At 44.8% G+C, this 21343-nt stretch overlaps 2 protein-coding genes across 4 annotated transcripts in view; both read left to right on the top strand.

Annotated features, from left to right (window-relative positions):
• Positions 1–1061: 1061 nt before the first annotated feature.
• On the top strand, positions 1062–12894 carry PCMTD2 (protein-L-isoaspartate (D-aspartate) O-methyltransferase domain containing 2). Of its 3 annotated transcripts, none has more exons than XM_051633085.1 (6): positions 1062–1159; positions 4087–4421; positions 5708–5810; positions 7565–7736; positions 7906–8029; positions 9539–12894. In XM_051633085.1, exons 2-6 carry the CDS (start codon positions 4115–4117, stop codon positions 9919–9921), a joined length of 1089 nt encoding a protein of 362 aa, XP_051489045.1. In that variant the 5' UTR covers positions 1062–1159; positions 4087–4114; the 3' UTR covers positions 9922–12894. The 3 variants fall into 3 exon arrangements, with proteins under 3 accessions (XP_051489045.1, XP_051489046.1, XP_051489047.1); XM_051633086.1 differs by lacking the exon at positions 1062–1159 and adding an exon at positions 1397–1795; XM_051633087.1 differs by lacking the exons at positions 1062–1159; positions 4087–4421; positions 5708–5810 and adding an exon at positions 5837–5946.
• A 3325-nt stretch (positions 12895–16219) lies between these two features.
• Positions 16220–21343, top strand: part of LOC127390902 (peroxidasin homolog) — a 41331-nt gene continuing 36207 nt past the window's right edge. The window contains exon 1 of the mRNA XM_051633041.1: positions 16220–16383. Coding sequence (XP_051489001.1) covers positions 16220–16383 — 164 coding nt within the window. The remainder of the gene's footprint in view (positions 16384–21343) is intronic.

The following is a 21343-nucleotide window of genomic DNA, read 5'->3' as shown; positions in this document are numbered from 1 at the left end:
CAAGCATGTGACTCAAGTTGGGTGTTCACAGGAACAACCCGCAGAGTATCAACGAGCTCCTGGAGTAATGTGTTTTTTTTTTTTTCTAAGTTCCCATGATTTTTTCCCCAAGCCTGACTAACGATACCAGAACATCTGGTGTTGGCCACGCTTCCCACACAGGAGGTTCAGCTACACTGCGAGGCCTGTGTGTGCCAGCTGGAGACTGGCATCTCCCCAGCTCCTTGCCAGCTCCAGGCTGGCACCCTGGGAAGCCCTGATCCCAGCCGGAGCCAGGCTGCTGGGCTGCCACAGCAGGGATTGCTGTGGGAGGTGTCCTGCAGGGAATGAGGACTGGGAGAACTGGGAGAACTGGGTGCTGAGCTGAAGGAGCAGGTGTGGAAATGGAGCCTTGTGCTGGGAGCCCGAAATCAGGGCAGGGTGGTGGCTATGGGGCTGGGGAAGGAGCCCCACTGGGACGGGGAGATGTTCCCAGGGGCTGTACAATGGGACTGGTGGGGAAAAAAAGGGTCCTAGCCTGTATTTAGCCCTGGCTCATATTCAGGCTGTGGATGTGGGCTGTTGACCCAGTCTGCATTTGAGCCCAGTCAGCACTGAGGCCTGGCCGGTATCCCCCAGCTGCTGGTCCTGCCGTATTGAAGCCAGTTCTGCTTGGCCCCCTCTGCGTTCACCCCCAGTCTTTCCCCCCAGCCCATACTTAGGCCCAGCTGGTTGGCTACGCTTATATTTAGATCCCGTTATGTCCTCAGGGCTGGTCTGGACCTGCACCTGACCTGGGCCCGGCGCCTCGGCCTGCTCCGCGTCCCGCCCTGCTCTGCAGGCCTCACACGAAGGCCGCACACAAGCCCTGTGAGCAGGAGCTGCCGACCGGCTCCCCAGCCCGGCCCAGCCTGCCCGGGGGCCCCGGGGAGGCCGAGACCCCCGGCGGGGCAGAGCAGCCCCCCGGCCCCGCGCAGCCCCCCCCCGCCCCGCAGTGGTGCGGTCCCGCTCCCCCCCCCCCCCCCCCCCCCCCCCGCCCCGCAGTGGTTGCTCCCCGCGCATGCGCAGCGCGGGCCCCGCGCTCGGCTGGGCTGGGGGGGCAGCGCGGCGGGAGCGGGCCCGGCGGGAGGCGGGCTGAGCCTGGCCGAGCCTGGCCGAGCCTGGCCCGGCTGCCGCGCAGGTACGGCCGGGGACACACCACGAGCTGCTTTCCGCTGAGGTGCGGCCCCTCCCGGCTCCACCTCACCGCGCCGGGCCGCTGCTTGGCCGCCCCCCCCCCCCCCCCAGCACCTGGGCCGCGCCGCTGCCTCAGGCCTCCTCCCCACAGCCCCCCCCAGGCCGCGGCCTCTGCCCCGCGGCGGGCCCTGCCCTCCCCGCCAGGGTGGCCTGGGGCTCTGGGCACGGCTGGAGGGAGGAGGCGGTGCTGTGAGGAGAGCGGGGCCGCCCCGGGGTGACTTAAAGCGGGGGTGAGGGAGAGGGAATCAACCCCGGGCTGTCCTGGAGCTCCCGCCCGCGTTCCCGTGGCGGTGCCCTCGGCAGCAGCCTGCTCAGGCAGGTGGTGATGGAGCTGTGCGGCGTGGGGCTTCGTAATTTGTTATCTGAGAGGGTTCGAAGGGTTCGGGTTGCAAGCTATGCCAGCCGTAACTTTGTGTCTTGTTTTTGAAGTCGGTAAACATTCTCACCGTTGTTTTTCCTTCTGGAGCCTGTTACGTCAGAGCAGGGATTGCCCTGGGAGTGTGCTGGGGTGAAGAATTGCATGTTTGTTCCTTGTGTATTGTTCTGAGTCTTCTCCTGTGCATCTGCTGGTGTTTGTGTGGTAAGAACTTGCGTTCATTTCAGTATTGTGTTTCAGGGGTCTGAATGCAGCTTCTCATGGCACAGTTGGGCTTGTTTGTTTTTCTTAAAGGGGAAGATGGCAACTTGCAGTTGGAAGGGATGTTTCAGCACTTGTAGGGCTGCTTGGTTTGATCCCTGGGTTGTGATCTGCTGATCTAATGATCGTCATTTTTGCATGTGAATTTAGTGCCTGCTCAGATTAGTGGAAATCTGTGCTTTGCCTAGAAGTGTGGAAAGTGCAGCTGTGCTAATTGTGGAGGGAGAGGATCTTGGTTTAAAAGGTGTGTTAAAAATAAGTCCTACTTGTGTACTTGGTTCCTGCTTCTGGTAGAAGAGAAACAAGGATAAACAAAGATGTGGAATTATCTGACAAATTAAAATATCAGAGTTCTATGTTCCGCATATACAACATGCATTTTATTGGAAGTTAGGTAAAGATTCAGAAGTGACTGGTTCCTGTCACAACTTGAAGGTTCCTTGACCTCCATTAGGAAGATGTTTTCCATGTTGCAGAACATGGAAGAACCTTTGTTGATTGCAGGGCTGAGCTCAAACCAGGTTGGACCAGTTGTCCCAGTGAGGCTTGCATACATCAGGAAGAATTTAATGGGGATCCAAAGTAGAACACTGCTAAAGCCACAGCTTTGTATTCATACTTTAATAATGTAGAGTTTTAATAGCTAAAAGAACTTAAGTGGGAGAAGGGAGCAAGCCTAAGAGCAAAATACACAGAAGTCAATGGAATCAATACCCTATTTGTGCAGGTGCAGGGAGTTGCTGTGTATGCAAGAAAAGGGAAAAAAAAATATCAAATTTGCAGATAAACCCACCTAAGCCTTGAACTTGATGGGCTTCCACTGTGAAGTAATAAAACACAATCATTTTTTGTTAGAGAAAATGAAGGGGTAAGTGCAGGAAGGAGAGGAGTGGCTTTTTTTTTTTTTTTTTATTAATGGTCTGAAACTGGATTGATGTGTTTGAGACATGAATGTATTAAAAGCTGGCTGAGTTCTCTGCTTAAGTATATCCTGTTTTGTGTCTCTCTACAGGTAATCAGGATGGTGTGTTGAGTAACTGAAATTTCCTTAGACTCCTGTAGCTTTTCTTTGTTTTCTTTGAAACTGAAAGCTGTAATTTGCTCTTGCTGAATGTAACAAATAAACCCCAAACAATTGAGCTGTAGGCAGATCTTCTGATCCCAGGAGCAAACTCTAAAGCTGCTGCTTCTGTGGTTATTACTGTGAGCAGAGAAGGGCACTATAAATAAATGCATCTAAAAAATAAGCAATATTATATTTTCTGAACAGGAGGGTTTTTTAGATGTGGGTGGGGAAGAAAAGCTGGATTAATTCTGAGTGAGAAGTTCTATCTTCTTATCCTCCTATACTTTTTTTATTTAAAAACGTATACATATTTTACTACATGAAGAACACAGTCATGCTTGGTGTAAACCACAGGCAGGGAAGGTGCTTTCTTTTCTTTCCCCCCCACACCACCAAGCCTGAATAAGCTGCTGGAAATGATCATTGTAGTTGAAATGAGAAATGTTTGTAAATCATAAATCTGTGTCAGTGAAGTTTCTAAATTGGGGGTTAGATCATCTAGGACTTAAAAAGACCTAAGAAATTCCACAGGCTTTTGTGGAAATTCTCTCTGCTGTTGCTGTCTTTATTGCTATGTCCTTTACTAGTGATGATGGTTCAGTCTGTGAAGATGGGCTGTGTGAAAGTGCATTTGCTGAAGGGACTTTTTTAACCTCTGCACTCAGCATCCTGACACACTTTCTTTGCCCTTGCCATTAGAGGTTTTCCTGGTTCTTGCTGCTTGTGTCTTTGTCTCTTAACTTTCCCTATTAATGTGCTGTTAAAGGCAGAAAGCCTGTATGTGGCAATAGCTGGGGCAGGCAGGCCAGGCTTGCAGTGTTGGTTGGATTTGCATTGAAAAATGACCTAGAAGCACAGGAGCTAGAATAATCCTTCCCATAAAAGGGTTCAGTGAAAGAGCTGACATGCCAGTAAAATGGTGGTGGTGTTGGAAGACAGGCATTGCATATGGAAATTGTCCATTGTGATTTTCCCTGGTCATGTCAGGTAGTAGATGCTGGATCTGCTGTTTTGTGTTTTTCATTGTTTGGATGGGGGGGAGATGTTTTTCTGCTGCTTGTTTTCCTGAAAGTACCTAAAGATCTCTCCCAAGTATTTCATACGCAGCAGCATAATGTAGTGTTCACATGCATGCTCTATACCTCACCTTCTATTATTGTTCTTTTAGTTGTAGTGCTTCCAGAAAACTACTGAAGATGGGAGGTGCAGTGAGTGCAGGAGAAGATAATGATGAATTAATTGATAACCTGAAGGAGGCTCAATACATCCGGACAGAGCTGGTAGAACAGGCCTTCCGAGCCATTGATCGAGCAGATTACTACCTGGAGGAATTCAAAGACAATGCCTACAAGGACTTGGCATGGAAACATGGAAATATTCATCTCTCAGCACCATGCATTTACTCTGAGGTGATGGAAGCTTTGGATCTGCAGCCAGGGCTGTCATTTTTGAATCTGGGCAGTGGCACTGGTTATCTGAGTTCTATGGTTGGACTCATCTTGGGTAAATACCTTTTCAATCACGTTAACTGTTTGTGTTGGATTAAAAGAGAAAAAGTTTTTTGAAATTGGGAGTGAAGCATTCCTGAAGTAATGAAACTAAAAGACAGGAAAGTAAAGGATGCCTTCATCTGACTGACAAGTTTATCAGGATTTTTGCAGCCTTCTCTCTGGAGCTGGCTGGGATCCAGATTCCAGAGGCAGTTCAGAACAGGCAGTGATGCAGTTGCACAGGTGGCTGGAGGGGGCTTCTGCAGGACTGGACACAGACTTGGGTTTGTTCCCCATTAAGCAAGAATCCAGGTTGGGAGCAGGAGTTTCCTGTTTAAACAAGGACTGAGCATGTCCACAGAAACCCGTGGCTGCAGCTGCTCTGTGCCTTCTTTGTTTTCACACCATCCTGTCTGAAATGAAACATGTTTGAGATCTAGGTTTGAGCCTTCGCTATGCACAGGTGGGAATAGTCTCTGGAAAGCAGTTAGTGTATCAGAACTGACGTGGTGACCATGACAGGCACAAAGCCAAGCATCAAAGTGCAATTATACAATTTCAGTTTACCCTTAAGTTTCAGTCTGTGATTGTGCTGCCAGGATAGACATCAAGTGGCTTCAGGGTTTGCATTTTCCTTTTGTGGGGCTGTCAAGAATTTTAACTGCTAAAATGTTTGTTGTCAGGATGGAGCTCCCATCTTCCATGGCTTTTCATGGAATCACATTTGTGGGTTTCTGCCGGGCTCCATCCTGGGGCTTTTGAATTCTTTTGAATTTTTGGGTAAGTTAACTGAGTCAGTTCTGAATAAAAAGTGTGGGTGCTGAACAACTTCAGTATTTTCCAGTTGATTTTTGCTGTTAATTGTGGTACAGTGTGTGGTGACTGCTCCTGATTCCTTTGAGGAGACTTTTACCATATCAACAAGGGGCTATAAAAATCACATAACAATTTTTTGAGATTTATTAAAACACGGAGACTGTTGCTCTGCACTGGAATTTTTTCCAGGGGGTTTGATTTTGCAGCAGTAGTCTGTGTTTCCTTTCTACAGAGGAATTTCCTGCATAGTAAAGAGCAAATGATTTAAAATCAGTTGTGTAAAACAGCCTTGTTTGCTGCCAGAAGTTGCAGGTACAGGGCTGCTGTTCCCACTGTAGTACTGAGGTAGCTGACACTGCACGGGCACTCACTGTCTGACACTCAAGGAGCAATCTGCTAGAGGAAGTAACCCAAACTGGATTCAATCCTGCTGGAGTTTGTGTTGTTGCCTGTTACCATGACCCTGGTCTTCTAACCTTGCAGGTCCTTTTGGTGTTAACCACGGGGTGGAGCTTCATTCCGATGTCATCGAATACGCGAAGCAGAAATTGGACTTCTTCATTAAAACAAGTGACAGCTTTGACAAGTAAGAATGTGGAATGCCTGTTTGGATGATTTTGTTCCTCTGGCTGTAGTCGTGGCACTTCTTGCTCCCCTGTGGCAGCTCTGGATTCAGGGTAATCCGAGGATTCTGGCTCCTTAGACTTGCTGAGCTGCAGTGTGTGAGTTTCTAAGCTGTTTTGTGGGGAAGTTTCAGGAATTTTTGCAGTGTTTTTCATAGCAGTGCTACTGTTGCAGAGCTTGGAAGCTGAAGGTTGCTTGCTTTAAAATGCACTTGCAGGCAACAACTTGAAACTTGCAAATAACAGTAACAGTTACCTTTGTGATCCGAGAGCCTGGCTACCAGAAGAATAAGCATTGATTTCTGTGATGGCCTAATATGTTTTATCTAAGAAGTAGAAAAATGGTGTTTTAAAATATGAAGGTAGTTTTATGATGATTAAGTTGGTACTAAAACTGCTTGGGATCTGATTTATGTTCTTCCTCAGAACCTCCATTCTGCTGCTGACACAAGTAATAACTTTCCAGCAAGATAACCATTGCCAGCAGTAACCTCAGCAATAAAAGCTGGAGCTGTCATATTTTTGGATCCGTGTCACAATTTGTTCAAACAAAAAGTGAAGCATCTCTGGATACTTTATCGTCCTCCCCTCGTGGGAGGAAGGAAATTGAAGCCATTGAATGCTAGAATTTAAACTCCTCAGTCTTGTGCTGTTGCTGCTGTGCTGATGTTTTTTCTGTATTTTCTGGTACTTGGCAGCAGAGCCAGTTTTCAGCATGGAAGGTGCTTGCATGTAGATGACTGGGATTTGTTGTGTTTTTTTCAGAGCCACATTGCTAATGTTTGAATAGGTGTTTTAAGGAAGACTTTTTTTCTCCCTCCAGATAAATGTAGCTGTGGAGCAAAAGTGAGCTGAATTCAGAAATGAATCTGACTGGAAAATTGGCATTGCTGAGACAAATGGCTGCTGGGTTGTGCTGTTAGAACACTGTGTGCAGGAACCATCAGCTGCCTGCTCTGAATGTCTAGGCTGCTCAGCAAAAGCAGCTTCAGGAAGGGCTTAGGAATAAATAGGTGCTGTATTGAGTTGCCTCTCAAGGTAGCAGGAGAAGAATGGATACATTGTACAACTTCTATCAAAATCAGCCCTTAAATGTGGGCCTTAAAGCTTTCATAATTGGCAGCATGTAAGAAAACCAGACTCATTATAGAATAATTCATTTTTTTCTTCTAAACTGAATCAGAAATGCTATAGGCAAAAATTATTTTTATGAAGGGTGAAATCACAGTCCTTTTGAAGCTCATGGCAAAACTTCCATTGACCTCAGCAAAGCATATTTGTGAGGCATCAGGTTATAGTTCCCTACAACATCTGAAAACCATTTACAAGCTTTTGAAAACACCAACCCCCTCTGGTGCAGTCCTTAAAAGACTTTGACACTTGGAATTGCAGGTCTAATATTTATGTTTGCTTATTATAACGGAGTCAGCATCAAGTGACTAAAAATAGCTTGGTTTGAAGAGTTGTGTGCAGCTCAAGTATGAAATGATGCATCCTTGTCCTTGGAGATTTTCATCTATGAATTCTCAGCTCATTGTCCTGTGGTTTTGAGCCTCCTAGCTGTTCTAGTAATGTCTAGAATATGCAGGCTTCAGAGGGGCAATCCTGTGAAACTTCTTTTTTTTTTTCCCTAAGTATTTTTCATTGTTTCAGTTTTTCAGAATGATGAAAATAAATAATTTGCTACATTGTAACATTCCTGTGTGGTCCTTTTCAGATTTGAGTTTTGTGAGCCATCGTTTGTGACTGGCAACTGTCTGGAGATTTCTCCAGACTGTACTCAGTATGACCGGGTTTACTGTGGGGCTGGAGTGCAGAAGGAACATGAAGACTACATGAAGAACCTGTTGAAAGTTGGAGGAATTCTTGTCATGCCTCTAGAAGAGAAGGTTAGGTGCCTTTCTACTCGTGTTTCTCTGTCTGTTACGCTCAATATTTTACTGTTGCAGCTTCTAGTGCTTTAACCACTTGTGCAGGCAGAAAAGTTGTTTGTTGACTTATTGCTCAAAAATCTTCCTGTAGTTCCCCCCAGTGGACAATAATCTTGTTTTGCTTTAGTTGACCAAGATAACTCGTACTGGTCCTTCTGCCTGGGAGACCAAGAAGATTCTTGCTGTTTCCTTTGCTCCTTTGATTCAGCCCAACCAGGCAGACTCAGGAAAATCAAGGCTGGTTCACTTGCGTGAGTACAGACATTCTTGAGCATGGGGGAGGTTTCTTCTGCTATTTGGCTGGAAGCTGCACCTTGCTTCCTGAGATGTAACATCCCCATGAATCCTTTCAAAGAAGGAAGCAGTTGGAATCATTTTCCTGGAACACTCGTTTTAAGTCTTGTGTTGGATCCTAGTCTCTCTTTGAGTACACCTGCAGAGGCCTGGTGCAAGAATCAGAATTGCAGAGAATAGCTTCTAAATGCAAATTATTTCTTGTGAAATTGTACTTAGTTTGTGGGCTGTTTCATCTTTGTTTGTGCCCGTGCAGCCATCAGTTTCAGTGTGGAGTTCTCATGGTTCTCGGGCACTCTGCCATGGTGGTGGAAAACACACAGCACCTGGGAACAGTATCTCCTCACAGGCTGTCACCACCTAGCAATACAGAATTACCCTGAACCTGGAGTGCCCGAGGCACAGAAGTTGTGCAATTTTTGGTTAGCTGTTTGAAATGCAGGTTGTACACAGTGGCCTCAATCTTTAGATTAAGACTTTAGTACAGAGAGGCCCCTTAAGAACACACAAAGACAGAGACACTTCCATAAAGAGATTAGTCAGGCTTTGTTCTTATTCTGGAAAGGTGGCTCTGCATGACAAAAAGCAGCTCAGTAAGCAGTCCCTACAGTGCTATAAAGTCCACAAAGTGCATATTTCAGCATACTTTGTATTGTGGCTTTGTATTGAGACCTGCATATATATTCCATGTAATTTTCTTCTGGTTCCTTCAGGTCATGGGAATGCTTACTTGTCAGCAGAAGACAGAGCTTTGGTTTCTGGTTTTGTGGGTTTTTTTTTTTCAGTTTTTATTCATTTTAGTACCTGGATGTGTGTGCACCAAGACATTTTTACTTTATGCTATATGTTGTGCACTGATGGGCTGGCAGCAAGTAAATGCAGAAGACAGAACAGTCTTCCAAACCATTAGTGTGGGAGGCATTTTAATACAATAACTTATTGTATGCTTCTATAATTACTTTTACCAAATGGTTTCCAGCCTGTCTTCACCCACTAAGTCTGAAGCAGTTTTTGAAAAGCATAAATAGTACTCGTGTTTTATAACTTGGCAAGGCTGAAGTAACTTGACAAGAGAAAAATCACTTTATGAAAGAATTAAATAGCTTTTAGGTCTAGTTATCTATGGTAGGAAAACATCTTTTCTAACATATTAAACAGTCACAGTTTCTGTCACTAAGTCTGCATTCTTATATCTTCAAGGCAGGTGTATCTTAAAATAATAGTGAGGACTTGATAGCAAAATATGAAACTTTTCCATCTCATTCTTCAGTTCATGGGAGAAATGCATAATTAACATTTTGTTTGAAAAATTGCAGTGCAGTTTATGTGAGTTGACAGGAGCTGAATAGACTTGTTTCTGTAACCACAGCAGGGGATTCAAGTGGCCTGATTTAATGTGAGCAAATGCAGCTTTTCCTAGGAGTGCAGTGTATCCGTGTCTGTTCATGGTTCTGCTTTGGTTGTAGCCCCGGTGGCCGTTCGCAGCCTCCAGGACCTGGCTCGTATCGCCATCCGAGGAACCATCAAGAAAATTATCCATCAAGAAACAATGAGCAGAAGTGGGAACGGGCTGAAGAACCCCCCCAAATTCAAACGGAGACGCGTGCGTCGCCGCCGCATGGAGACGATTGTGTTCTTGGACAAAGAGGTCTTTGCCAGTCGGATCTCCAACCCCTCGGATGATAACAACAACAGTGAGGACATGGAGGATGAGAGAGAAGAAGAGGAAGAAGCTAAACCCTCCGAACTAAAGCCAGATCCCCCTGTAAACTTTTTGAGAGAAAAGGTCTTGAGTCTGCCTTTGCCTGATCCCTTGAAATATTACCTGCTTTATTACAGGGAAAAGTAATTCCCTTCTTCTAGGAAGTGGGAAGTAGGCAGAAAATAAAGCACTACTTAGGGGCTTGACAAATGTAAACCACTTGCTTGCCTGCTAATATGACCACCCAAAGCAGTAGGCTAGCTGGGGAAGGTGGCTGCTGTATACTTAAACATTATAGCTTTTTCTAAGTTGTTTCTTCTCAGTTGTGTGCTATAGTTTTATCCTACAGCAGGGATTCCTTAGGAAGCAAGTTGGTGACATGCTCAGCTGCTGATGGAAAGGAGGATTGAATTCCCTGAGACAAACTGCACAGAGAGATTCTAAACATCTCACAGCTGCTCTGCTGAATTGCAGTTTTTAAATACTCTTAAGCAGTTCCCCAAAGACCTTTGCTGCCTGTGCTCTCTCCCACTACACCTGCCACATGTTTACCCTGGTACCGTGGTGTGTGTTTGATGGAGGATGAAGATTATTAGTAAAAACTGACCTGGCAAGTCTTGTTTCTTCCAGTATCTGAAAAAGCACAACTTTCACAGACGTGAAAATAATTTTTCACGTGACCCTTTTGGCATCCAGATTTTGAATGAGAAGGAAAGCATCAGCTCCCCTTTGGTTGGTCTCAGTTTTGCTTATAAGCTATAGATAATTTTTCAGTAAAAGGGTGAGAATATTTTACAGAATATTGTTTTTTTTTTAATGGAAAACACCTAGTGAATTAGTTTGTTAGAGATGCAAAGTTGGGGGATTTCTTGGTGGTTTCAAAAAGCGAGGGAGGTGAGTGAAGGGTTGTACAGTTGCTGAGCTTTGGCAGGGTGCTAGGGTAGTCAGGGCTGTGGCTGTTTGCTCTGGAAATGTTTACAGAGTCATTCTGAGTGGGGAAGAGGGCAGAGATGTGTAGCAGTGAGTTTGTGAAAACTGCTTGTGAAAGCAAAATCTGGATTTTGCTGCTGTGTGAGAACTTGTCTGCTGGGCTGGACAGTGAAGTGCAGAGCAGAGTGGGTTGTGGTCCTGGTAGATCAGCCAAGTGTAGTTTTGTGGAGGGTATGTAGAACCCAAAAGCAGCCTAGAAAGCCAAAGTGGTGCAGTTCTGAGGTGTTCCTCTGTGTGTGCCCCACTGTAGCTAAGTGGCTAAAAGACAACTCCTGTACACACAGCCCACACACAGGGGAAGGAAGTTGATCAACTTGGTAGGATGTGTTATTCCTGCAACAATTAAGTAGATGTTTTAAGAGTCTCATATAGAAAGACTTTACACTCTGCAGTTCTGTGGATGTGAACTCTAATTTTTTTTATTCCCAAGTCTTCCTGTAACAGTGATGGAAGGAGATACATTTAGAAGGAGAAGTTTACTTAGTTCAGCTGTTAGAAAAATCTGCCTAAGCTGGTAAAGGCTGGAAAAAAAACCTTGGGCTTGTGCTGATGTCCCATACTCCTAAATCAGGGGGGTGAAAACCTCTCTCAGCAGGTAATGAAGCTGTGTTAAGGCATTGCCCCATCAGAAGCACTTAGGTTGGGATTATTTGCATATCTTACTTTTTTAAAGCTGTCTCCTCATTTTCTGAGGAGGAATGAAGACTGTCTTGCCAAAAGTAGGCTGGGTTTTCAGTTAGTGGTACTGAGCTGCACAACTTGCTTAATGATAAACAGTGTTTTGAAGTTTTATGCAGCTTTGAAACTAAACAGATAATTATGGTAACATCTAAGCCTGAGGTGGAAAACTCCTCATTGCTGATCAGGCTTTTTGTATATCTTTGAGAATGTTATGTGATAACAGTGTGTCATGTGGCCACTGGCACATCACACGGTCCCAGGCTGGATTTTGCCTCTGGTTTCCTAAGTCTCCACTTCTGGTCCAAGTGGTACCCCGAGCTATCGTGCTTCCTCAAATTTTGATTTTAAACTGGGGTAGTTCTGTGGCCACTGAGCTGATGGTTTCCTGTAAACATACAAGTGCCCGTCTTGTAATTCTGGCAACTACAATGTGTTTCTGTCTACAAATGAAAATTCTAAATATGGTGGCAAACAGAGGCTGGACAGGATCTCTGTGGGCTTCCCCAAAGGCTGTCACCTCTGGATTTGTTGGGCAGTTCTGCTCAAGAGCTGCTACACCAGGAATGTGCCTTCCTGTGGCACAGTTTCCCTGCCCCTACATAGTACAGGTTGCCTCCTGTTTTTGGCTACCAGGTCATCCTTCAGTTTGTTAATTACCAAACTTCTTTTCAAGAAATTGCTTAAAAATTATATTAAACTTCAGGTTTGTATTAGTAAACCTTGCTGAGGGTCTGTCAGAGCTGACCAGTTGAGGGAGAATTATCTTTCAGTTACCACTATTTGGTTTTTACCCCCAGTTGGTGAAGATATTTTATCAGATTTTTCACCAGATTTGCCTTTTTTATTACATTTACTAGATTTTTGTAACTTAAGATGCATAAAATACTGCTATTTTTCCTGGATAAGGTTAAATAAATAAATATATATACAGGAAATTTTATGTTCTAGGTTGTCAGATTGTCCTCTTATCAAAAAAACCCCAACCAAACCAAACCCCACAAATCTAAACAAACCAATTATAGAAATTTTCTGTGTAATATAGTTGTGAAATAGTATTGCTTATGGCCTGTAAATGAAGGGGAATTGTAAAAATACCTTTCCCCTGTGCACAAACACTTGCACTGTAGTTTTGTATGCATTTCTAGTAGGGTACTTGTAGCAAAACTGGTTTTGTATAGTCTGTAAGGAGTTTTATCTGCTCTGTTTCCTTTTGTTTTCTCAGTAGTCCCCACTTGCATTGTACGTGACTCCTTCTAGGTTCCAGTACTGCAGTAAATTTGCAAAATGAAGTGAACTTGGAACTGCTTTAATCATTAGTGTGTATGTTGAAAACCTGTGTAGAAACTAGAGGTAAATTGACCAGAGGCATGCAAAGTGTTACACGGTTTAAACTTTATTAATAAGTGTTTCTGTATCAATAAATTCAGTAAAGACTTTTTAGCCTTCTTACATGGCTTTGTATCATGTTGTGGTTGGAATCCTTTGTAGATCAGTTCTTGTTTCCATAATTGATGGCCAAGATGCTAGAACACTAGAAAAAGCCCTTAATAATATGGTGCAGGTGTGTAGTTTTGGCTGAACTCCTCAGAAAATAACCTCTCAAAGGACACCTGCCCAGCTGGTGATTTCTAATCCTTTATGTTTTGGGGTTGGCACACAGAGCTGGTCTGGTTTTAATGTATCAGAATGGTTAAAGACTGAACTCACCCACCTGGCAGTTGGACCTGTGGACAAGGGATACAAGAGGTTCTTCAGCCTATTTCTCTACTTAAGGACTCGCTTAAACTAAACATGTCAGGAGCTTGTTTAATGCCCTCTGAGCTGCTGCTCCCCTTTTGTCTCCTGTGCTCAGTTTCAGTGCTTAATTAACGCAGAGTTTTAAGAGCTGATGTTGAGAGCTTCCATTTCACTAGTAGTGAGAATAATATTTTGGCTTCAGCTCTAACAGGAAACTGATCATAACAGCAAACACAGCTGTTGCTATTTAAATGTCTGTTAACCTTGATTGTACAGGATAATTACCTGTAGTCAGTGCTTCTTCCTCTCATCTGTGTGTCTGACACGTGTCCTTTCACCAGCTGTAACACCAGACTAGTTCAGTGTTACTGTTTTACTTCATGTGATGCTTTGGAAAGCTATGGATGTGTCATACAAATTGTATCAGGTAAATTAATCAGATCATGATTATGTTCACTTAATAGAAAAGGTACAACATCTCAGCTCCCTGGGAGTGGTGATGAGCTCCTCAGGGGACATGCCCCAGTGAAATCTTTCTACTGGAGCAGAGGTAACTATGAAGTGAAGGTGGGAGAGAAACACACCTAAAAATATACCTCAAATTTCCTTGCTTTCTGCTGGTGTAAAAAAGTTTGCCCAGCAAAGGCTGGAAATGGGGCTACTAGCCTTTCATTCCTCTCGCTTGGGAGTTAACTTCTGGTTCTGGTTCAGAGCAGCACTCTCCTTGTGAGTGATTTGTCATCTCGATGGAAAGGAAAATCAATGGATGCAAGAGGAAGGGAACTGGGGTTGTTGGTGTTTCATAACACCTCACAAACATCCCATTTTGTCACAAAAAGGGAAGATGAGCACTGCAGAGGAGGTGTGTTTCAAGTTCAAGTGAAGATCTGCTTCTCCGTAAGTGTATAGGCTGCAAAACTTGCCTTTTTGCACTCTGGTTTTTCCTGGGCATGGGCACATAAATCTGCTGACCTGGCTGAAGATCTCATTCCCACCAAGCAGGGGGCAAGTACCCATCAATCCTTCCAGGAGCTGCCTCCCACTGCACGGCAATGAGGGTGTAAGATAGTAGGTACAGAAACAGGGCTGATGCCCAGCTCTTCTGTGAGCAGTATAAACCTGGAAGGGATTTATTTTGCAGATGGTCAGAGTTGGTGTATCAAGATGTAACTGGAGGCAGAAAGCAAAAGCCTTGCATTTGTGAAGTGGCCAGAAGTGCCAGGGAAGATGTTGATGACTTTCCTAAATACAGAAGCACGGTGTGAAGAGAGAACTTCTGTTTTATTTTCCTAGAAATGCTTTACAGAGCAGCTCCTGAGTAGCTGTGCTGCCCTGTCCTAGCAAAGTTCAGCGTGTTTTGGAGAGAGATGCTAGGGGAGCCATCAGGCTGGGAGAACCTGTGATCTATGCAGGCTTAGGTGACAGCCTGCCTTGTCTTTTCTGCTGCACATGAAGGATGCACCTCCAATAACCGGGGTCAGAAGCTGTCCTTCCCCTGAGCCATCTGCTCTCAGTTGCTGCATAAAGGCCGAAGGGAGACCTCTTACCCTGTTCCAACCTGGTTTTGTAAGCAAGGGCTGGGTGGCCGCTAGAGGACACTCTGCTCACAACCATCCTCTGTGTCCACACGGGGGAACGGGGAGGAGTTCAGCGACCTTGCCGAGGTTCCGAAGCGGTGTCAGGGCAAACAGCAGCTTGCCCGAGGACCGGCTGCAGACCAGCGTCCTGCCCCTCCCCAGCTGGGAAAAGATGCAGCTTTTGCCACCTGTGACACGAAATTCGGCAGTGAAGCCTCAAAACCCAACGCTGACCCCGAACGCTCAAGTGACAATCTGGAAGGAGGACTGGGGAGGTCTAAATGTCACCCTTAAATACTGGTTTTTCATGTCAATTATATTGCAGTTTCAGTCTAAAGCAGCTGTGCAGGTTGGTGGGAAACTTAGTTTGATCTTCCAGGTAATGTGGAATGGTGCCATGTTTGGAACTCCTCAGGTACCTTCATATCTTCACGCCTCCCACTCATGCTAAACACACACATTTAGGACCTTCTGCAGTAAAAATTGTAAACTCAAAGACAAGCTGTTTGACCTCTGAGCTGCTTTATGATAGTAAAAGGTGCTTAATTCAACTGGAAGTAACTCCTTCCTTTTGCACTTCAGGTTTTATCTGATGGGACAAACAAGCAGAGCTCTGCCTTTTCTGCAAGAGCTCAGACTCCTCTTTCTTTCCCACTCCATCACTCGGTTGCCTTTCATTTCTTAAAAATCCTGACATTTCTCCAAATGCCATCCTTGTAGAAAAAAAATCACACTAAGTGGTCTTTGAAATTAATCAGCTTTTACTCTGCTTAACTTTATAGCATAAAGTCAAGGTTTGTTTTTTCTTTATTTCCAGGTTATTTATCTCTGTGAATGATGTCCCTTCTAAAATCACTTATCTAGAGCATTCCAAACACCCATCCATGGATGGAGATGTAGTTTTGCTGGTTGTTATAACTACATGTGATAAGAGGCAGCCTCTGTCCTGACAGTCTCACTGCCTGATATGTTTGACAGACTGTTGGATAAGATACTGTCCTTTGTTTGCAGAGACTGCTGCAAAGCAAACATTTTGACATAAAAAACTTGAGCTGGGGCCATCTCTATCCCACCTCATCCCTGGAAGCTCTGGGTCACTTTTTGGTCCTTGTCCGTAGAGGTGCCTTCTGCATGTTTCCACTTTGGTGCCTGAGAAGGTGAGGGGTTAACTTGTTGTTCAAAGTAAGTAACAAGGCAAAAAGAAATCAAAATTAAGAGTTTATATCCCAGCACCACAATTAGAGAGGGGTGGGAACAGCCTGATCTGCAGGGCTGTACATCATGGCAGGGAGGGTGGGCGGCTGGACTGTCAAACTGCCTTAATTTAATTGCAAACACATGCTGATGAGTCCCCTCCTCCTGGACCTCCGTGCTGGGAAACCTTTTTTTTTTTTTTTTTTTTTTTTTTTGGTCAGCTCCCTGCAGTTCAGAATTGAGGCAAATACACTCCAGCACACACCATGCTGCTCCCATCTTCAGCTCTTGGAGGCTTTTTGTGTTTTCTCCTCTTGCCTGGTTTCTCCTGCTCCTGTCCTAGTCGCTGCCTGTGCTTCAGGACTACAGTAAGATGCATGCATCTGATGTTGGAAACCATCCCTGATATCCCACCCCAGACAAACATCCTGTGAGTAACCTCTTCATTTTACTACATTCCTTACCTGCTTGATCTTTAGGAAGAAGACAGTAAAACTCCAGGCCAAAGGCATGATTTTTCCCCTCCTTTCCCCCCCCCCCTTCCACCCCCCGCAGAGTTTGCAGCACAGACCGTTTCAGGCTTTTAAATCATCAGACAGAAACTGCTGCTTTTGATACCAGTTACTTGTTAACAGAACGATCAAGGGAATTGAAAGATTTAATAAGAGCGATGCCAGGGCGAGCACTGGGAAACAGTTTTGGAGAATCAAAGGTCACAAATGTTAAACTAAGCTTATAGAAAGGTACACAGTTTACATTTGAGAAGGCTTTGTCTGCGGGTGTTGGGGGAGAGAGGAAATGCAGCACTTCAGGCTTTTGTCTCTACCAAAACAAACACTTCTGTCCTACATACAACACCATTTATTTTATAAACTTTTGAGTACTGGTTTGAGTACAGTTTCTATTTGAAACACACAAGCCAAACTTAAGCCTTATTTGGAAAGCAACAATTGTGGTAACTCACAGATTCCTAGAGAAATGAAGTACCTGTTGGCGAGGGAGCTGCTGGCTGAGTGCATTTGACCAGAAAAAGTGGAGGAAAAGGGCATGTAACTCTTGGAGGCTCCCAGACAGCTCTTGCTGATGGATCCAGAAGAGCATTTCCCCATCATTCTGAACTAATCCTAAACCTTCAGGTGGCTTTAAGAGGCAGTGGTGTGTGACAAAACACTCCCTTTCCTGCTACTCTTACCTGATCCCTTGGTTTGAAAGACACTTTTTGAGAAGGAAAGACTTGCCAAAAAAGTTATCTTTATGCTCATCTTCCTTAAACTGCTGCAGATTGTATAACTTTTTCAACACTAGTTTGAGAAGTCTTTCCCTGTGCCTGTAACAACTTAAATCTGGTCTCAGCCAGAACATCTGGATCAGCATTTCTCCTGTAAGCATCTCCCTGCTGTTGCCAATGCAGTTTCTCTGCTGGCAGCCAGATGTGGGCAGGATGGTGGCATTTTAATTGCTGCCCTCCAGATCTGCTTTGGTGGGTGGAAACTACAGAGTTGCTGGCATCAGTGGCACTCAGGAGAATGTCTGCACTTGCTACAGCAAAAACTGATTGAGGGTCAGACTCTGGACTTGCTTTCTCCCTGGGCTTAGGGTTAGAGTGGTTAATCTGCAGCGGGGAACTGGTCAGTACTGCACAGCTTGTTGGAACTCTCTGGGTTGTGGTTATCTGCTCTTCAAGCTACTTGCCGAGTCTGGCTTTGCAAATTGTCACCAAACTTTTTTCTCCCCCTATTTCCCTGCATCTTGAAATACTAAAATTCATAAAATACCCAAATGCTGTTTGGTTTTAGTGAAAGAACATGTTTCTCCTTGTTTAAACACAGCTTTTATTGGGGGAAGAGTTTGGTTTTTTGGCTGAACTGAGATATTTTTGAGCTCAGTAAAGCTTAGTTTCTGTTCTCTGTTTGAAACGAGATAACATTTCCTGCCCCACTGGATAGATTAAGTGTGTTCCTGGTGGAGATTCTTTTAGTGCAGAGGCAGGAAAATTTACTGTGTTCACCAATTTGTTTTCAGTACTGGAATGGTGGATTTCTAAATGCCATCTGGCAACAACACACTTCATTCTCTGTGCCCCAGGGGGCAAAATCAAGCTTTGGTCCATGGATTGTCCTTGCAGCTTCAGTAAAATTCCAGGGCTTATTTTACTGTAATTTAAGAGGTATTTTGTTTTCTGTAACACCCAGTGTAGAAGGGTGACCAGGTTTTCCAGTGCAGTCACCCTAATTCCGTGCCCTGCTCTGGCTTGTTTGCAGGTACTCTGCTTGGAAATGATCCATGTTTTGCCTGCTCAACCATTTGAAAAGCTGCTTTATTTGGTTTAACAAGAGAACCACAGCCTCCAGTGGGAAACTGGGTTTTTAAATGCTAACTAAATGGTATAGGTGTGGCTATAAAAGTAATAATTTTACTAAATGAGATTACTGTCTTTATAGGCCAGTATTTTTCAACAAAATTTATCTGGTTCATTGTCTTTCAATACTGTGCAAGTGTCAGCAAAGGCCAGGCTGATGGGCAGAGATGCCCATAGATGTAAAGACTTGTGAGCCTGGTAAGTGTTCTCTGATGGTAAAAATTCTGTGTGGCAGGTAAAAATCCTGACTTTCTGGCTATCTTGGAGATCTCATGTGTGTAAGTGCCTTTGCCAGCCAACATCTGTATCTGTTATAAATGGCATTTGAGTAATTAAACTCTTTTTAATTGTGAAAGATCAAAGAATGCTTCTTAACTAAGGCCCTGACTACCCCAGCTTTCTGGTATATTAATGTTTCTCCTGGAGGACTGTTATGTCAGTTGAGCATTCAGAATTTCAGCAAGAATAGTCTTGATCGTGGAGTTATTCTGAGTAGAAAATGTGGAATTGTGATATTTTCCACATTTGCCCTTTGGTATGAACAGGACTGAGTCTGTTACACCAATCCCAAGCTCCAGCTCAGTTCTCTCACAGAACAGCTGCAGTTTCCAGATGGAGTTTGCTTTGAAGTTGGGAGTTTGGGGCTTTCTGACCTCCATGACTCTGTGCCACCCTCTCTCTAGCAATCCTTGAAGAGTGGGGAAGTCTTCTAGCTGGCACACACCGTGCTCCAACGAGCCCGGTTGGCAGATGGCCCCTCGGGGCTGGAGCCAGCTGGCCCAACTCGGAGCAGCCTAGTGCCTTCCCCCAGCCATGCTGGGATTGGCATGGAACCAGTTCCAGGATTGATGAGCTGTTGCTGGCTCCTCTTTGCTTGCCATTCCCCTCCCCCCTTCCCAATCCCAGCTGGGTGCAGCTGAGGATCTGGCCCCATGTCTGGTTTTAGCAATAGACTATTTATCTTGGGTAATGAAGTCTGCTTGTTTTATCCTGAGCAGAGAGTAGGATGGCAGGAAGGGCTACACGTGTGCAGATCAGTAAGCTGTAAAAATTCATGGTGTATAACTGCAAACGTATTTTTGCTGCTGTTTGCTCAACTGGAACATGATTATCCAGATGTGATCTGCTGGTTACCACTGGGATTCAAGCATTTCTTTTAGCCAGCAGCCCAAAGAAGGGAACAGCTGGGAAACATACACTCAGAAAATTTCAATAGGTCTTTAACCTTCTAAGTCATTTGTTCTACAGTGTGACATTTAAAACAATAAACTTTGAAACGTGTGGGCATGAGTAGAAGAAATCCGTGGAAAGAAGTTCCCCTCTGGCTGGCAGCTAATGGATTGCAACCCAATTATCCATGGGTTGTTCTCCTTTCTGCATTATGCAGAGCACATAATGAATGAGTGCTCCTAGAGAAGCACTCTCAGCGTAGCTGAGGGCACAAGCAAAGGAGGGCTCTGAACGCTTTGCTGGCATGAACTGAAGGTGACCCAGTTGCTCACAGACCTGGTTGCTAATTGGGCAGTGTGAGCATGGCCAGCTTGACAAGTTTTTTTTCCCTTCGTGGCTGTGCTGCTTGTTTGGTGGCTGCTCAGTTCTTTTCTTCCTCCCACAGGTCGTGGCTCTGCAGTAGGACAGGGTGTAGCTCCCTGTCTGTCTTAAGGATCAAGGTCTTGAGAGGGAACTTTCTACCTTCGTTGGGGAAAGGTTTTCTGAGTAAATGAGTTCTTGGAAATGAGGCTCCCTTTTCGGTCTCTGTCGTGTGCTCTGGGTGAAGGATGGATTACTCATTTCCTCTGTGTCTGATGTTCTTACACACAGCCATGAAACCCCCACCCACGCATCCTGGATGTGCCAGGTGTGATCTCTTTCTGATTCCTTTCCCTGGAGTTTCAGCCTCATTAAAACTTTTAGAGGTGACCAAAGTCTTCTGCATGCTCTGTTTATACAAGTCCCTTCATTGGAAAGAAAATGAGGAGGGAAGGTATTTAAAATATTTTCCTTCCTAGAAAGATTCCAGCATCTTTTGATTAAAACATCTGGACTCTTGGGGATTGCAGCTACCTCAAGTGTTTAGAAATCCTGCCTTCCCAGGGCTTCATCCTCTGGCTGCCACTTGAGTATTTGCATTTTCATTGACTTCACCACACCCTTCTCCCCGGAGGTGTACCAGGATTGTTTCCTGTGCTCTTTAAGGACAAGTCAGTGTTTTTTGGTGAGTGTGTGTCTCCTGGGTAAAGTCTTAAATGATCATGCTCTTAGAAAGCGAAAAGCTGACACCCGTGCTACTCGAGACTTGATCTTGCAGAACACCCCAGAAGTTCACTGAAGAGGGCAGGGTGCTGCTCTGCTTGAGCTGCATGAAAAAGGTGAATCTATCTTTACACTTGGAAATTTTTTTTTTGCTCCAGATCAGGCTGAGAGCACACATCAGGAGAAGGGAAAGTCGTTTGCATTTGATGAGGGCAGTATCTTGACTAGATGGTGCAAAGGAAATACGAGTTAGGACAAGAGAGTCCTGCTCCTTGGTGACAAGAATAGAATTAGCTGGTTTGATCAGGATCAGAGCCTCATCTCCATCCTCACTGCTAATACCAAATAGCTCAAATTATCTCAGACTGGTGAGGTCAACAGTTGTTGTGTGATCTCCCTACTTGAATATGTGTCCTGGGCCAAAACCTTGGTTTGGAGGTGTTCCTTGCTCCTGCCTTTGCTGTCAAGAGGTACAGGGATGTTCTGTGGCAGCTGATGAAATGATTCCACCAGGGCTGAAGCACCAGCAGACTCCTCCTGCCCTGGCACTGCCTTCAGGGCCAGGCTGGGAAGTACAACATTCACTCCAGTTCATGTGCATAGAAAAGGTGGGATCAAAACAGCTGAGTGACTGTCTTGCCCCAGCTGATGACTTTTTTGAAAACCTGACCCCTGTTTGTGGGAGCTGAAATCTTAAAAAGCTGGTTTCAGGAATGCCTGTGGTAATTTCTTAATTAAAATCTGGTGTGCTTATCCCTTAAACTGTAAAATGTCAGCA

This window comes from Apus apus, chromosome 15 (genome assembly GCF_020740795.1).
Source record: "Apus apus isolate bApuApu2 chromosome 15, bApuApu2.pri.cur, whole genome shotgun sequence".
Classification (NCBI taxonomy): domain Eukaryota; kingdom Metazoa; phylum Chordata; class Aves; order Apodiformes; family Apodidae; genus Apus; species Apus apus.
This window is presented reverse-complemented; position numbering and strand designations above follow the sequence as displayed.

Coding starts and splice junctions, on each gene's coding strand:
- PCMTD2 (XM_051633085.1), top strand. CDS start 4,115: ATGGGAGGTGCAGTGAGTGCAGGAGAAGATAATGATGAATTAATTGAT. Junction 4,422..5,707: donor TATGGTTGGACTCATCTTGG/GTAAATACCTTT, acceptor CTAACCTTGCAG/GTCCTTTTGGTGTTAACCAC. Junction 8,030..9,538: donor ATCAAGGCTGGTTCACTTGC/GTGAGTACAGAC, acceptor CTTTGGTTGTAG/CCCCGGTGGCCGTTCGCAGC.